The 18253-nt window shown below is 40.1% G+C and overlaps 1 protein-coding gene across 2 annotated transcripts; it reads right to left on the bottom strand.

The window, feature by feature from the left end:
• Positions 1–1733: 1733 nt before the first annotated feature.
• Positions 1734–17689, bottom strand: prkacaa (protein kinase, cAMP-dependent, catalytic, alpha-a). 2 transcript variants are annotated; one of them, XM_079252839.1, is made up of 10 exons: positions 16918–17689; positions 5893–5954; positions 5293–5421; positions 4345–4443; positions 4166–4248; positions 3963–4089; positions 3744–3839; positions 3436–3558; positions 2510–2674; positions 1734–2034 (listed from the first exon to the last, which is right to left on the bottom strand). In XM_079252839.1, exons 1-10 carry the CDS (start codon positions 16961–16963, stop codon positions 1909–1911), a joined length of 1056 nt encoding a protein of 351 aa, XP_079108965.1. In that variant the 5' UTR covers positions 16964–17689; the 3' UTR covers positions 1734–1908. The 2 variants fall into 2 exon arrangements, with proteins under 2 accessions (XP_079108965.1, XP_079108964.1); XM_079252838.1 differs by lacking the exon at positions 16918–17689 and adding an exon at positions 14887–15368.
• Positions 17690–18253: the final 564 nt, after the last annotated feature.

Below are 18253 nucleotides of genomic sequence, written 5' to 3'. Positions count from 1 at the left end.
ACACTGCCAAAATAATTACTCAAGCCTACTGAAAATCGCTTAGTCAAAACATTCTAAAAATGTCATGTTACAAGACTCTGACAGATAGATTGATGCACATCAAACAATTCACAGAAGCTTTTCAGTGAGATGGACAAAATCTAGCACCTAGGGCCTGTGGAGGGTGGGTGGGTGCGTGAAAAGTTTACATCTTTCAAACTAAAAAAAAAAAAAAATATATGTGTTCAGTCAACAAACCAGCAATAAGATTTGGTCTGCGATTGTCTTGCATCCACAGAAATAAACTTGGCAAAAAAGAGCGGGGGGCCACTTCAGAAGAGCTTCTTTAGTTTAACTTCTTACAGAAAGCTGGGAAAATGGAAACAAAGTCACTCCAATAGCAAACAACCCCCCTCCCAAAACAAATTTGGTTGGACTGCAAATCTGTGTTAGTTAGGTGAGGAGGTGGGTAAGTGGGGGGGGGGGGGGGGGGGGGGGGGGGGGGGGGGTTCAAGTTCAGATTCAATTATCTGCAAACATTTGCAATGAGTGTCCATCTCAACAGACGTCTTATCCACAACCTCCGGTACCTCAGATGAGTTAAAGCACAATGCTTTATCTTTCCTTCCTTTAAAAGTGATATTGTACAAAAATAACATGCATGTTGTTGAAACATTTTGCTACTGTTTTTGCGTATTAAAATCCACCACCATCAGTTACATACAGACAACTGCGATGTTCTGTCTGCAAATTTGGCAGAATTTATATATTTATTTATGAAATCTTAGTTCAGTTTCACAGCTATGAGACAATGCCGAAAAAGAAGGATATTTCATGTTCTCTATCATATATATATCAATATACATGTATAAATGCACTATGAATTAAATAAACAAGTCAGGAGTGTGACCACAATGTTAGCAGCTGCTAAACCACAGCTTATTAACCCACCCTTGAGCACTAAATAACACACAAGCACAGAGATTGACATAAAAAAAGGACAAAATGATCACCAGTAGGATTTTCTTTTAAAACGCTCTAATAAATTCAGCTAAGAGAAAGACACACTTTAAATGCAGACCCCACGTTTACTTCTCACAGGTCTCTGAAGGAGTAAGACCTAGATGAAGTTTACTGCGATAAATAATTTTCTGATTTCTCTGATCAAAGAGATCACCACTGCTTTAAACGCTAGCAGCAGCGTGCATCATCTACCCAATTAATCATGCCACATTGAGCAGACAAAGGCAGGTGCAGTAGGTTTTCAAGCTCTCAACCAAAAGGGCCGATGCCATCACAGCCAAAACTCTGCACCAACGTGTTCGACACAGTTTTCCAACCAGTTGGCATTATGATAGGCACATCTGTTGGACTTGGTATTGCTTGGACAGATTCAGGATGGAGAGATGGAGAGGGTACCAGACCGACGGGAAACAACAGTCACTCTACAAAAACTGGAGCAGCTTGTAGAGTGGGCCCATTCAAAAAGGAGTCTAACAGAGTCAGTACCTTCACAGAAACATCAATGCCTCAACCTTCATAGACTGAAAATGTGTAAATACACCATCAGAGATACAATTCTAGCTGAACAGCCACAACCTATGCTTGTTCTTGTCGATCCCCAGGCAAAAACGCAATAGGGATTTTCTTTCTTTTTTTTTTTTTTTTAAAAAAAAAAAGGGGGGGGGGGAAATAATGAACAGGTAACAGTTGAAAAACAATCAGAAAAGGCAACACTGCTGGTTGTGTAGATCTTTCTTTACTTTGCCCTTACCCTTTCCATTTGGGGGAGGGGGGGGGGAGGTTTACATTATTTTCCTCATCACAAATAAGAGTTATCAGTCCACCCTAGTGCTTCCTGTGTTCAGATCCCCTTTAACTTTCTAAATCTCTGTCTCTCTCTTTCTCTCCGCTACTTATGGTTCAAATCTAGAACTCAGCAAACTCCTTTGCACACTTCTCTGTGAAGGAGACTCTGATTTCCTCTTCCTCATAGTCATCAAAGTTGCTTGTGTCGCCAGGGCCTTTGCACTTGGGGATGAAGGGAGCTTCCACCTGGAAGACATAAGACAGAAAAAAAAAAAAAAAAAGACTAAAATTAGAGAGTGTGGTCTAATGGACAACATGTAGCCTAAACTATTGATTTAAACAGGAAAATATTCAGAGGAGACAATTCTGCAATGAATGTACACATATATTCAGTCATACCTGTACATGTCAACTTAAACGTACTGGACTGGAGTTAAATGAGCACAAAAATTTATTTACCCTGAAGCTAAAACATCAAGTAGACCATTTCTCTTGTGCAGACTGAGAAAGCAATACTGACACTAAAATTAACCTGAATATTCACCTTAAATAATTGTTATTCTTAGTGTTAAATGTATTTTTCGCTGCATATCACATTTTATCATGTGTTTTGATAGACTTGTAACAGCCACACTTACGACATGCCTGAGAAGCAATTGTTCTTTTTAAACCCGTTTATGTCTGTCTGTACATATAGTTACAAAAAGACGGCTGCCCTCACCTTCCTCTGGTAGATGGCAATCCAATCAGTGGTAGCAAACCACTTGTGGCCCTTGATATCATTGACTCCATTCCTGAGATTGCCAAAGCGCTTGGTCAGGTCCACCTGCAGCAAATTTCTCAACAGATCCTTCAGGTCTGAGCTGAAGTGTGATGGGAAGCGAACCTAAAAAACAGTGAAAGTAATATGAGGTTTTTCATTTTATCTTTTTTAAGGGGACTGCAGGACTTTGTCTTACAACTGCAAATTAGTGCTAGCCAATGGGTCTTAATTCATTACATATATGATATTTTCAGCAGAGGCTTTTATTTTTTTAAAGCCATTTCTGCATTTTTACTGCTGTTGCAGGAAATGCATGCACTCCACTGATCAGTGACATTTAATTACACTAGTTAATCCTCTGTCAATGACCCCAAGACAAAACCCATCAATAAATTAACACTGGAATGAACAAATCCTTAAGGTACCAAGTTAGACTTCCTTATTATTTTATTCTCTAATCTCCTATTTCCTGTCACATATTTATTGAAGGCAAAGAAAAACCTCCACAAACTTAGTTCTACAAGTACTTCTGTGATTTTTCCCCTCATTTTGCTGATGAGGGCAAGTTGCAAATTAAGGTCAAGCAATCAGAAACCACAGGAGTCCACAAATCACATGTCTTCAAGGTTTAAAGGATTTAAGAAAAAGTTACTCAGCTAAAAACTAAACAAAAGCAATAGAAAAGAAGTAGAAGAATTATTTGCTCACAAACCTAAAACTGACCTCTCATTTATTTTCATTGTTTACACAAAAATTCATGAAATGACATCAAGTATTGTGAAAATATCATTACAAGCATTTAAAGTGGATTTGGTCAACAGATCTGAGTCAAATTTACCACGAATACAGAGAAGATTATTTGGGTAACTCCCGTCTGATCTTACCTTCCCTGATACAATCTTTTCATAAATCTGGATGGGCTGGTCTGCAAAAAAGGGAGGATAACCAGCAGCCATCTCGTATATCAGAACTCCCAGGGCCCACCAGTCCACTGCCTTATTGTAACCCTGAAAAAAGAAAAGAAACAGCATTAGTTATGTCTTAAAATAACCCTCCGATACTATAATCTGACAGGCAGTAAGCAACAGATGCAACTCTGACACATAATGAAAAATGATGATTAAAATGATCCTTCATTTATTTGATTTGCCACCAATGTAGCATAATAATTTGGACTGAGCTCAACACTTACTTTACTGAGGATGATCTCTGGTGCCAGGTACTCCGGAGTCCCACAAAGCGTCCAAGTTCGGCCTTTCACCCTTTTTGCAAATCCAAAATCTGTTACCTAATGAGTGTACAAAGTACATAGCTCTGGGCACTGAACACATTTTTCAAGAGCATGTTTGTAAAGGTATTTGAAAAAGAAACTGTTTATTATAATAAGAAAAAACATTCATGTAATCCTTGCCTGGATGTAACCTTGCTGGTCAATGAGCAGGTTCTCTGGCTTTAGATCTCGGTAGATGAGATCCAGTGAATGAAGGTATTCAAAGGTCAGTACAATCTGGGCTGCGTAGAAGCGGGCATGTGGTTCACTGCAAAACACATGAACATTAGTATAAACAGTAAACCATTGCTGCGTGGAAATACTTTGGCCATCTTACAACTCACCTGAATCTACCAATCCTCCTTAAATGTGAGAACATTTCACCCCCAGGCACATACTCCATCACCATATACAGATTACTGTTATCCTGCAGAGATGAGAAAAAAACCCTTAGTTTTATATTAAAAAATGCTTCAACAAAACAAACTCAACAGATACAAAGACAAAACACCTAAAAACAAACCTTAAATGAGTGCTCCAGCCGCACCAGAAAGGGAAAGCTGACAGCTTGCAGGATACGTTTCTCATTCAGTGTGTGTTCTATCTGCTTCAGCTTCACAACCTGGAAAAAAATGGTGGGATGTGATGACACTAAAAGGCGTATAGTGCAAAAACAAAAATCATACACGTTAATATTTTCATGTTAAGTAAGGAAATTTAACATCAGTGCTTTGCAAGGTAAAAAGTCCTCCTGGCTTCTTTAACATAGGGCACATTCACACTCGCGCTTCTTGGTCTGCTTTAAACTAATCCTGATCAGTTTCCATGGATAGTCTGGTAATTTTGGACCATTACGAACACACATTTTCACTCTGGTCTCTGAAACCAAGGTTCTTGGTCTGCTTGCAAGTAAACAAGTCTGGTGCACAGACAACGGTTATGCCACCTCTGCCTGTAGTGGATAAGTTCACATCATGTTTTAATACCAAAGTAAACACAGAAAGCCCAGGACTGAATGGATGTATTGTGTGTCCATTGTTTAGTTGCAGTGAATGGGCCGTTTATGGCCAATTCATGAGCTGTATTAAATTCTTGTTTGTTTTTTTTGGGTTTTTTTTTTTTTTTAAATCAGTGGGCGTGTCGGGAAATACCTCCCTGTAGTCAGAAGTTGTTGTAACTGCCAGACATCCAGGCAGTTAGGTCCAATTGAGTGCAGTGCAGTAAGAAAACAAGCCAAACTAAACAAAAGTGCTTAGGCTTTTAGAATTCTCTGTTCAATATAAGGTTTCCCTCAGACTATTCTGGTCTGAATGTGCTCCAAGTATGGAAATAATAAAATGATGCAAAAACTGTTATACAACTTTTGCTGCAAGGCACTTTACCATGATCACAAATGGTTCTTCTTAAGCTGAAGAATCCAAGTTATGCAACTTGTTTTACTCTTTGGCACTATTCACCATATATACTATACCTTCTGTTTGTCAAGTATCTTCATAGCAAAATGCTGGCCTGTCTCTTTGTGTTTAACCAACATGACTCGACCAAATGAACCAGTTCCTAAGGTCTTCAAACGCTCAAAATGGTCCAATGCTGCAGTTTGCTGGAGAGATAGAAGATGATGACAGTAAGACAGAGTACAGAATATTCCTGTAGAGCCATACAATGAGCAACAAAATAAAGTTGAACAATTTTTCATACATATTTCATTAATGAAATGGTAGTGCCAATCAGAATTTTTAGTAAAATACAATTGCTTTAATGTGAACTATACGAGTTGTATTTTGTTTGCAATATTTCAGGAGTGTGCCCATTAAATGTGACATGTTTGCATCTGTGTTTCACAAGAGCCCAGCAGAGGGGGCACTGCCACAGTAAAATAAATAGCCATGTTGTTCAGAGTTAGAACAAGGTTTTGCCTAACAGAGCGAATTTACATCCAAAAACAAAAAAAGTTTAACTTAAGGCACTGTAAAACTTGCCATCATGCCAAGCGGTTTTATCTCTTCAAAAAGGGACAAAAGGAAAAAAATGTTGCTTCAACAGAAATGGAAGTAGCCATAAGCTTTCTTACCTGTGCTGGATTCTCCCATTTTTTCAGGAAATCCTCTTTGGCTTTGGCAAGAAACTCCTTCACTGAAAACAGAAACAAAGTGTGTGTTCAGACAGTTTTTTTCTTTTCCAACTTTAAATGAGTGATCCGCCCAACTCTAATCACTGAGACCCAGGAAAAGACATAACTTACTGTTCTGCAATAAATCTCTAAGAACAAACGAGTCAGACAGCAAGTGAGCATGAAAAATGCTCAGCAACTATATTTATATTAATATATACATATATATATACATATGCATATATATACATATACATACATATACATATATACATATACATATATACACATATACATATATACACTACTCACAAAAAGTTAGGGATATTTGGCTTTCAGGTGAAATTTATGGAAAATGCAATATGTTCATGCTACAGTGATATAATATCATAAAAGTAAGACATTTAAGTAGAAGGATGCACTACTGATTTCCTCATCTCAAAAAATTCATTCAACACAAAAGGTAACAACAATGGTAGTTACACCACAACAAAAAATTTGAACGTCTCAATATCTCGTCATGTGCCCTTGAGCATCAATTACAGCTTGACAACGACGTCTCATGCTGTTCACAAGGCAACTTATTGCCTGCTGAGGCATGGCATCCCATTCTTCTTGAAGGGCAGCCCTCAGGTCATTGAGGTTCTGGGGTGCAGGGTTTCGAGCCTCTACACAACGGCTCAGCTGATCCCACAGGTTTTCAATGGGATTCAGGTCTGGAGAGAGTGCAGGCCATTCCATTTGAGGTACACCAGTCTCCAACAGCCGTTCCCTGATGATGCGGCCTCGATGAGCAGGAGCATTGTCGTCCATGAAGATGAAATTAGGCCTGTGCTGTTCATGTAGGGGCACAATCACTGGATTAATGATGTTATCCAGGTAGTATGGGCTTGTCACTGTACCATTCACAAAGTGTAGGGCAGTTCTGTACCAAATGGACACCCCTGCCCACACTGTAACACCGCCACCACCAAAAGCTCGCCTGGTGACAACAGTGGCTGATGCATAGCGCTCTCCCTGACGTCTCCAACATCGTTGCCGGCCATCATTTCTGCTCAGTGTGAATCGACTTTCATCAGAGAACAGCACTGAGGCCCACTGGTTCCTCGTCCAGCGTAAATGCTCCCTGGCCCATGCAAGACGATGATGCCTGTGCCTGGTGGTGTGGTCAGGTACCCGTGCAGGTCGTCTAGCACGCAGACCACGCTGACGGAAACGGTTTCGAATGGTCTGACGTGACACTTGGGTGCCTCTCACCTCTCTTAAACGTGCCTGGAGTTGAGTGGCATTCATCATCCGGTTTCTCAGGGCAGTGTTCACAATGTAGCAGTCATCAGCACGGGATGTGGCCAAAGGACGTCCACTTCTAGGCCTTTCTGTGACTCTTCCAGTCTCTCGATATCTCTGTTGCAACCTGCTGATGACGCTCTGTGACACTCCAAGCCCAGTGGCCACTTCTGTCTGAGAACGTCCTGTTTGAAGCATCGCAATGGCAAGGGACTGTTGTTCCATTGTTAGGTGTCGTCTTGGTCTCATGATGTCAAAATGTGAACAGCATGATGAGGACAACTGTTTAAACACCAGCTCTAATTGAACCAGGACATTTATTGGTCAATTCAAGGATCACACACCTGCCGTGATTTTTGCCGTTAAGCTCCTTGTTAGAGAAAGGCAACTTGTGCAAAATTTATTGAAACATTTAACAGTTGGACATGTGCATTTAAAAGCTTAGAGAAGATCACATTAAGTTCACCTGTACATTCAATAAGACTGTGTGCCAACAACAGGAGGAATAACACTCTTTAGCTTATCTGGTAAAGTCTATTTAGGGGTCTTTGGAGAAGAAGTCTGTTCGGTTTGTCAAATCTTGGACTGATTTGGTGCAGTGTCATTTTTGTTCCAGTAGTGGAACAACGGACCAGCGAACCAGCTCATGAAAGTACAACTAATCTACAAGTGTGGGGACCTGGAGAAGATGTTTGACAATATCCCCGTGGACTCTTGCGGGGGGTGTTACAGGGGGATGGCATACCAGACCACCTTGTACAAGCTGTCTGGTCTCTGTACGAAAGGAGCCAGATCTTGTTCCACAATGCTGGCAGTGAGTCAGATTACTTGTGAGGGTTTGCCAAAGCTACATATTGTTACAAACTCTTAAAAATATTTATGGACAGAATTCCTCTGATTTGGTGGCTTCAGGACTGGATCTCACGTCTTTGCAGATGATGTGGTTCTCTTGACTTCATCAGGTCATGATTACCAGCTTTTGCTGGAGTGACTCAGTTGTGGGTGAAACAGCTGGGAAAATTCAGCACCCCCAAATCTGAGACTAAGGGCACATTCACATCAGCTTTTTTTATTCAAATCCTAGTCTGTTTGCTCAGAGAATCTGCTTTGTTTGGGGAACTGTAAATGCACCAAACGAATTCTGATTCAAACCAAAGAAGCGGACTTGGTACGCCAACACACGCAAGTTTCAGCCCTTTTCTAAAGGACCAAATACAGGAAGAAAACTACAAAAAAAAATTACTTCCTACATTTGGAGTAGCTTTGCATTGTGGGTAAATACATAGCGATTGTCTTCTGCCTCGTCTGTTGTTCATACTGTGGCAATTGTTGCAGTATATTTCTGCAGTATACTTGCAAAAGACAAAATAAAAAACACAAAACAGTGATAGTGTTGAGCTCCACGCTCACAATGGAGTTTTCTTCTTCACGTGGATCTTGTCCTCTTCTTTTACGTGATACTAGTGCAACACCACCTTTGGTGAGAATGGGGATATTTTATTCTAATGGTTTGGCTTGTTTGACCAAAATGCAGCATGAATGCGATCTCGGTCTGCATGGATACACTCACAACAGAGCCAAGTCACCAATCGGACAGAGTCTAGAGGACTATCCTGATGTGAATGCACCCTAAGATCCTCACAAGGAAAAAGGTTGAGTGTCTTCTGCAGGTTGGAAATGAGGTTCTGCGTCAAGTGGAATTCAAGTATCTTAGGGTCTTGTTCACAAGTGAGGGAAAGGTGGGACGGGAGATCAATAAGTGGACTGGCACGGAGTCTGCAGTGAAAGTCTCTATTATTGTTCTGCTGTGGTGAAGAACAAGTCAAAAGGCAAAGCTTTCAATTTACCAATCAATCTACATTCTTACCCTTACAAATGCTCAAGAGCTGTGGGTAGTGAGACTGTGACTGTGACTACAACCAGCCAGAATTAGTTTCCTCCACAGGGTGACTGTCCTTTGGAGATAGGATGAGAAGCTTGATTATTCAAGAGGGGGCTCTGAGTAGAGTTGCTGCCTTCTGCATTCAAAGGAGACATATGAGTGGGCTTGGGCATCAGGTTGAGATGCCTCCCTGATGAGATGCTCTGGTCATATCCCACCAGGACGAAACCCTAGGAATGGATTGACCACATCTTCTAGAAGGACTAAAGTATAAGCTGAAACCCTGCATTAACAGGGTTGGCTTCCCTGCTTAGGTGGGAAGAAAATGGATGGATAGATTTTTTTCCCCTCTTCTATTGTTTACTTATTTATTTATTTGTTTCTTCATACGAGGAGCACTTTTCCATATAATTGCAATACATGCACACACAAACTGGTGTAAGTTTAAATGAGAAAAATACATATTCTTAGCTTTAATTGTGCATACTTATGGGTCTGTGAATTACATTATCAGAGAAGCATCTCAAGAAGTCAGACATAACATACTTTAGAGGACATGAAATTAAAATGAGTTAGGACTAAGACTGCAATATAACATCTACAGTATGTCAAAAGCCTACATACAGTAAGAAGGTGTCTACTCCTGCTGTCAAACACAGCTAGGGGCAACATTAACAGTTCAGAAACAAATGTGGAATACACACGATTATAGACCAGACATATGGCAATAGACAGATTAATTACAACTCAGCACACATACTGTCATATGGAGAAGTTCATTTTAACCCCTTATCTTTATAGGGTTAATCACAATGCAATGTGGGAACATGGAGATAACCACCCCTTCCTCATTTCTGCTATGTGCACCAGTCACAGCTGCTGAGGGAGTGCTCCTAATTCTACTGTTAGACTTGGACATAAGATGGAAGTTATAAATGAACTGATGCCAGAAAAAAGGAAAAAAAAAATCTATTTACTATGTTGCTACATCCAGTCTATGAATATCAAACCGTAACATAGAATCATAACGCTCAATAATTGCTTGAGAGATTGCTGCAATTTGAACGCCTTTTTACCCGGTTGTACTAGTATTAGGTGTACATTATCAATTCTGACCGCTTAGATGAATAAGCATATTTTCTCATGATCAAATGAAACTCTGTGGAAACATAACCCATGTGAATGCTTTAACGATAATGTGGAACTTCTCCATCTATCTGATCAATGACAAAAAACAGCCTAAGACACAGTTTGGATAGTCAATCAGCTATCAACAGTACATAGTAATTTATCAATCAGCTTAGTGATAAAAAATATTTACACCAATGAGCATTTGGAGTAATGTTTGGATTTTGAATACAGAAACCATCCACACATGAATGCCTTACGTAATCATTGTGCATCTCACACATGCTTACAAAAACAACACAAAGCTCAAACCTCATGTAGTTGCTCTGATTTCCTGCAAACTCTCAAAAGACTTGCAGCTCCAACAATAGAATGGGAGAAAGCCAACAAAAACGGCATAGACCAAAGTTCACATAAACATGCCAGGAGCCCTATTGCTCCCACAGAGAGAAAGCGAGTGGTCACCAGGGAGAAAGCATTTCCCATGAAACGTTCTCAACTTCCACTTAGAAGTTAAAAGAGCTTAAAATGGAGTAATTACCGGAACAAGTTGAACTATGCCGAGGAAGAACATGGATGCTGTGGAAAACTTGTCTGAGATCTAAATGACCAAATCAATATGCTTCTTATAGAAATTCTCCGTGTCTGACAAATTTTGGATTGGCTGCCATAGTGACCTAGAAAGTGATGTTAGAGGCATTAAAAACACTATTATGCTGTAACCTTAAATTCCTTACCATCTGGGAGGACTATGGATACCTCTGATGCCGCAGCATCTGCTGAGCGCAACACTGATTCACTTGAGCGCAAAGATGACTCCCTCTTCCCTGCATGCCTTCTGGAGCTCTTCCTGTCACACATTAGCCTGGTAAAAAGTCTCCCCCTGTACTTTTTCCTTTGCCTCTTCCTCACAGCCACTGACTCATGACCTATCCTCCACCTCTGAGTGCACTCTGGTCAGATCAGCACTCCACACATCTGCAAAAAGCAGTCAAGTATCCTTGCCAGCAGAATGTCTTCAGGCTTCCCAATGTCTGTCACTTTGCTGGAGACCAAGATGAAAACGAAGCATCCACCTCAACTGTGCAGTCAAACAGCATTGAGGGCAGTGCTGCTCCTGTTAATACTCACACAGATCAATTAGACCCTTGCTTGGTTTGTATCAATATTTATTCTGTACACAAAGTGCTCTCTGCTGTTCCCTCTCATGTCAAACACGCGCACACAAACACACACACACACACACACACACACACACACACACACACACACACACACACACAGTGGCTATATATTGATCTAAACAGGGGCATAATCACCAGGGGGAGGGGCATAATACACTAGCTGGTATATTTATCCAACCCAGAGATGAAGTCCTTTGGAAAACTAGGCCTAAGTAAAGACCCTCGAGATGAACTGCACCGATCTAGATGCAACTAAACTTCCTCCAATTAGTAGGACCAATCAGATGTCACATCTTTGATGAAAAACTTTTAGATGATCTGGGTGTTTTCAAAAACATACAAGTGGAGCTCCCAGGAGAGATAAGCAAAAAAGGAACGCTCCACCACAGTCAAACTTTTTCTCCCAGCCCAAATGCACTCGAGTCTGTATAGTGCCAGAGCTGAATTGATCCTCCAAAAATCAATCCTACATTTCTCCCCTGGGCCTCACTGGCCCACTCTGACGCAGAAACAGAGGGGTTATATTAGGGCGAGCTGACCGACATTCAACCATGAAGCACGCTAAATCAGGTCTCAGTCGACACCCGGCCTTGTTCAGACAGCATTTTTATGCATCATGTGGTGCATAAGAAAACAGTTAAGGGGGAAACAGAGCAGTGTGCAAGCTAGAAGTGTGTTTGCAAGCCTTAATAGGTAAGAAATCAATTTTTATCTGCAAAGATAGCCAGGGGACATTTACTAGCAATACCACCAATGGAAAGTTCTTTTATAATTTGTCCTGAAACAGACTAAATAGTTAAATTACCAACCAGTTAACCAAGAGCACATTCATCAAGTCAATAGCCATCTACTATCTTCATGTGCCGTTTACTTCTACAAGGCTACAAATAGTGTTCAGGTGAAGTGCCAAAGTCAAATCAGTTTCACTGTGTAGTTATAGGTTATAAGAATAGTTCAATACCAAGGCTGGAAATGAAAAGCAGATCCAGAAATTACATTTTCAAACCCTTAGAAATGCCTGTTTTCATTAATGGTTTGCAGTGTCAACAAAAACATGAAATGGGGGATTGTTTTTTTTTGGGTCCCCCCCCTCACTTTTTTCCTTAAAAAATTTATCACCATTAGTGGAAAGTTTTTTTTTTTGTTTTTTTTTTTTTAAACTAGCTTAAGTGCATCTAATAAAACTTTTTCACTTATCGTGATAATTTTCAAAGCATTCTGCTCATCTGACCCCAAGAACAGCGGGTGCAATGCTTAGAGAATTTTTAAAAAATAAATAAAAATAAAAAACAGATACATATCGGACTCTGCAGGCCTCAGAAACAATGCTAAAGGCTATGCATAGTATGGTATCATCCATAAGCAAATCATTTATATATCTGTGTGCTAGAATTTTTCAATTTGCATGACATAGGTACTACATTTATTGCCACATGGGATTTTTTTGGTCCTTTATACTTGCACAACAAAGAAAGTGACATACTATTAACTTATTATACCTCTCACACTTTACATTTTTGTCAGCCAACAAGCTTTTCCTTTGAGTGGGTGCAACATGCATTTAGTTGAATTATTATTGCCATTATAAATACTCTGACACAAGGTCCACATTCTGGGATCTTGTTTCACGGAGGGCTAACAATTGACCAAATTGTTTATTAAGTAATTTAAAGTTTACTGCAAAGGTTTGTTACATTTTTGTTTTATATTTTTTTTAAAAAAGGAAGAGTTAGTAAATTTATTTGATAACATTTTGAACTAGTTAGTGTCCATCTCAAACATATTTTTGTTTTAAAAGGAACGTAAGCATTGAAATAGGGTCAAAGTTTGAGTGAATGTGAAATGTATAGAGTAGTAGATTTCTTTATTTTGGAGATTAAAAGATTACAAGATAAAAGCTAAATATGTTCATATCTGAATGGCTTATCAGAGTATTAACAGTGTGTGGAATAGACTGTGTGCATCCACATAATGTATTAAAATTGTAATATATCTAATTTACCTATTTAATCAATGTTGACTCTGAATGGGACCTTATTTGGACTACAGTAAGCTAAAGTTGCTCTAAACAACAAAGCATAAATGAAAAAATTTAGGTAATTTATGTTCCAATTTTTAAAGATAAACTGGAATCTAATAGATATTTCTTGTACACTTGTTAATGCATCTTATAACAAAGTTGTCTGTCGGGAAACTTGCTGTGGACAAATAACCATTGGGGCCTTTTTACACTGACTACGAATCCCACCTACATTTGTCTTTTTTTTTTTTTTTTTTTTTTAAGAAAAAAAGTTTAACACAAAGTTGCAGGAATTTATCAACTCTGGCTGTAATTGGCATTGTTGGGAATACAACATTGTGCAGAAAAATGGCATTTTTGTTGAATGTGCTGCACTGGGAAATACTGTTCTATAGCAATTCTTAAACCATTTCTGTGAGCACATCATACACTGGTAAAATATTGTACCTTCAATTTCTATCTGAAAGTCCCCATCACCACTGAATCCACTGCTTCTGAACAAAAATACTGCTCATACAAATCATCACAAAAAGTGCACAAACGGCATTTTACTAATCACCAAACACCATGCTTTGCAAGTGACTGGGTCTCAGGATAATTTCCCAACATGCCACCAAAGCTCTGTGTCTGAAATGGCTGATTGCTTGGAATAAACAGTATGGCCTACTGATAATCAGTGCAGACTTATAACAAAGCCCCTTTAAGTAGAGACAGGAAGTGACGAGCGATCAAACAAAAACCTGGCCACTACACAAACCAGCTGCACGCAGAGGTGGGGCAGGACAGGAACAACACAGATATTAATAGAACGAGACCTGCACTTGGACAGAGAGCCACTTCACTGTGTTGTCAAATTCAAAACACATGATTCACTGCATGACATAACTGGTTCTAAGTAAGGTCTTGCATAGATAGGAGTAAATTGTGAAGAAATCTTATATGCCATCAAATGTTTGTTATACAAAAAGAAACATAAGCAGTACAACAACACCAAAGCAATATAGCAAAAAATATGTTTCTTCGAAAACGGTCATAATTAGATTTGCGTTGTTTAAGGCTGATTGTGTTTTGCTGCCTAACGGAGGAACTGCAACTTCCACAGTATCTGAAAATGCCTCCTTTTTGTTTCCAATGAAAAACACAAATAGCAGTTCACAGACAAATAAAAGAAGTCACTTTGTATACAATTGTATACAACGACATATGCATGCACATGTACTCACTGGCCATAAATAACCAGAAACACAGATCACTCGACCAAAACCATTAGTCACCCAACTCACTGGTTCAAGAGATGAATTTACAAAACAAAACTTATCAAGAAAAAACACCTTGGCTATCTGTTAAATGTAGTTGCAGATCGGTCTCTGACTGGCTACATCCGTGGGGTATAGCATGAACCACAGCTCCACCCATAACTAATGCTTCTGTCCAGCTCTAAAAAGCAAACTCACTCAAGCTGCAAGCCTCTAGCGCCTCCTGTGGTTGGTGATGTCTGTCTTCCACTCGGTTTATGTCCCCTTGGCAGTGTCCAGCTCGGTGAAACAACCTTCCTGCCAGCTTGTGAATAACAGACATCATACAAAGCTGGAAGAAGCCAGCTAACAGCTTGAGCAGTGTTCCAACACTGCAGTAAGCCCAGCTCTTAAAAACAACAGCAATATCCAGAAAAATTTAAGATCAACAGCGTCTTCAAGGCTCAAACTTCCAGCTATCCGGACTAGCTGTTTAGTTCGTAAAGCAGAACAGGAGATGGCCAACTGCGCAGAGCCTGGGCTGGACCTTCCTTGCTCCTTCACTTCCTGCTTTAGTTCACAGAGTTTGTCCGTCCTGCTTCTTCCTGTGGGCCAGAAAATAGCTCTGTATACAAGGACAACAGCTCTCCACTTGTGCTCTCCCATCTGGAAAGTGCTTTGGCAACAGACGCAGTGCACCTGAACCAGCTCTCAACACTCTTTCCGTTTCATTTAAAAAAACAAAATGGGCTGCCATGTTGCTCTTAAGCTCTGGCTGCTCTGTGGAAAATTACACCCCTGGGTGTGGGCTCTGGACCCTTGGTCTGCACCTGTCTCTAAACATCAGTGAGCCCACAGTGATCAGACTGATAAGAATGTGAAGCATGACACATAAGTGCACCTAACAGCACTGCCTCCTCTGTCTCTTTAGGCGGATAGAAAATAAAAGCATAATTTCTATGTATTTCAAAGCATTAAATGAAAATCCAATTATAAATCCCTAACATATGAGAATGATGACCTGGTTACAAGCCAGTGGTTACTTTTATATAGACTAGAGGCCATTCTTTACACCTACTCTCTACCAGTAACATGCAGCTGATGCTCATTTCACAGATACCTGTTCAGACTTTGCACACTTGGGCGTTTTTTACAGTGATATGAATAAAGACATAAATCGGTGTCCTCCCAGGAGTTTCCAGAGCTATCAAGGTGGACTATATGACAAAAACTCAAGTATATGAACAGTCAAAAATAATTTCCAGAACAGAGAGCTGATTTTCCTTGTTTGTTTGATGTTCATGTTAATTGCTTGCTCAAATGTGTAATCTTTCAAACGCCAGTGATGATAAAAATCTAATAAAATTTTACTTTCCTAGAAAAAACGTTTGAAGAGCACAAGCATACAAAAGAGTTGTTTTAGATCACAGTATCTCTTTCTCTCATCACCAAACACACACACACACACACACACACACACACACAAACTGATACACAAAAACTGACACATACAAGTGTCCTTGTTCTCAATGCTGCACATCACATGTTGTTCTACAGACTCTTGAACAATCCCAAGTTTCTGCCCGGAGAATATCATCCTTGTGCATCATATGACCCCATCCTGGCTGCGTTTTCTTTAACTGATAACAACAAACTTGTCTTTTCTCCCATCAAGCACAATCTTGGGAACTTAAAGCTGCATTCAAACTCAACACAAGTCCTCATGCTTCACGTCTGTAATAATGGTGGTGCAGTTTGTTATTGCAACCTTTATTAAACTTGTGAGAGTATGAAAATAAAAAAATATCTGCAACACGTGAACCACGAGAAAACCTATGACTGTTGTATAAGGCTAGCTGCTGTCATCCTCAATGGTACCTCTTAATATAACCTGGGGCTTTCTATCACGAGCTTTTTCACAGGACGAGAATGAATACCATCTGCTGCAGCTCAGTTGATGGGATCCCAGTCTGACCATTCGGCCAATGTATGAGTGGATGTGAATTAAACTGTCAAACAACTTAAAGTTTAAAATAAATCCAATGTAGACTGATGGTGAACAAGCTATTTTAAGATCACATAAATTTGGTCATGTTAAGTGGGTTCTTTGGGTCTTGAAGCACCGTAGAATAAGTTGTACTTATGCTGCAAGTTGTTGCCATTCTAGGAAACAGGAAATGACTGCAGCAACACAATCTAAGAGCAGGCGGGATACAACTAACAGCTGTAACTCCGGGTTGGGGGACTCACCACTTTCCATCTCATTGCCCTTCTTTGCAGTGGGCGTGTTGCCCATGATGGCAGGCTGATGGAGTTCCTGGGCACGGAAGAAGTTCTCCTTCACAAGTCTTCGTGTGATGCTCCAACGCTATCGCAGACGTTGAACAAATGAAGCTGACAGCTAACTACTAGCTAACAGTTATCATTATTGTCAAGCAAATGCAAATAAATTTGCGCCAATACTCTTCAGTTACGAGTTCAGTAAACTCCAGTCAAGTGAGTGTTTCCAAGTCTGCAGCTAGCACTGACGCTCTGGGTTAGCTTGGCTAGCACGTCAGCTAGCGAGAATAGACAGCGGATATCAGCTTGCTAATGGTAGCTCTTCAATTTCAAAGCAAGTACCAACAATTCCTGATGCCACTCAGCTGTCCTTTATTTCAAAGAATGGCGATGATTTTCCAAAATCCAGCTCTGACACAGATCGTCGAAAGATGTTTCCGTATCTCCGACTGGCGAGCTAGCATTAGCTCGCAGCGTCCCTTGCAGTCGAGTCTGGCCTGAACTAACCAGGTGCTATCTCTGTGCTGGCAGGCCTTGTCAGTAGGACCTGAATAACAAAAAATGTATCCAGCTAACGCGTTATTCCACCGACGATCACTCTAGTTGATACATCTCTGTTCGTCTGTAAACCAGCCGTCAAGTGCAGTGGTTCCCTGGGACCGACCACTTGATTCTTCAGATCAACAGACCCCTTCCATTAATCTTTAGACCGCAAGGGAAACTCCAGTCGTCCATCCATAAGGGCCCGCCTTTCCACGTTTCTGATTGGCTTCCGAGACAAACAGCCATGTGACAGACACCGTACATCTCATCCTGATTGGCTAAATCTCAACACATCCAATCGTCGTATTAACCCAATTCGTCTGTCATGCCATTTTATCCCGCCTCCCAAACTTGCTAGCAGCCAATACGCCCATAACTGTAGCCTAACCGTATTTTCTTTTGCTTTAAAACCGTCAAGTACAAGACTTTTTGTTCCGTGCGAAATTAAGACAACGATCTTCAAATCGTATCTACAGTGCAGCGTTTTCATTTTTTTTTTTTTTTTTTTACAGCAGTCCTCTTTTACCCCACAGATCTGTGATTGGACGTGACGTTAATGCAGGCTATTTTTAGTAAGATGTGAAAATATAAAGGGTTTCTCACCGATATTTATGTTACACAGCTGACACTTTTCATTCAATCTATGGGGAAAATGGTTCATAACAGCTCTACACTTAAGAAAAAACCAAGACACAGATCAGAAATAAAACACTTAAGTACATAACAAATGCAATATTTTATTAGTGAAAAAAAAAAACTGCAA

This window comes from Telmatherina bonti (genome assembly GCF_933228915.1).
Source record: "Telmatherina bonti genome assembly, chromosome: 14".
Classification (NCBI taxonomy): Eukaryota; Metazoa; Chordata; class Actinopteri; order Atheriniformes; family Telmatherinidae; genus Telmatherina; species Telmatherina bonti.
This window is presented reverse-complemented; position numbering and strand designations above follow the sequence as displayed.

Coding starts and splice junctions, on each gene's coding strand:
- prkacaa (XM_079252838.1), bottom strand. CDS start 15,013: ATGATGTCTGTTATTCACAAGCTGGCAGGAAGGTTGTTTCACCGAGCT. Junction 4,444..5,292: donor AGATACTTGACAAACAGAAG/GTATAGTATATA, acceptor ATTTTTTTCCAG/GTTGTGAAGCTGAAGCAGAT. Junction 4,090..4,165: donor AGGAGGATTGGTAGATTCAG/GTGAGTTGTAAG, acceptor TGTGTTTTGCAG/TGAACCACATGCCCGCTTCT.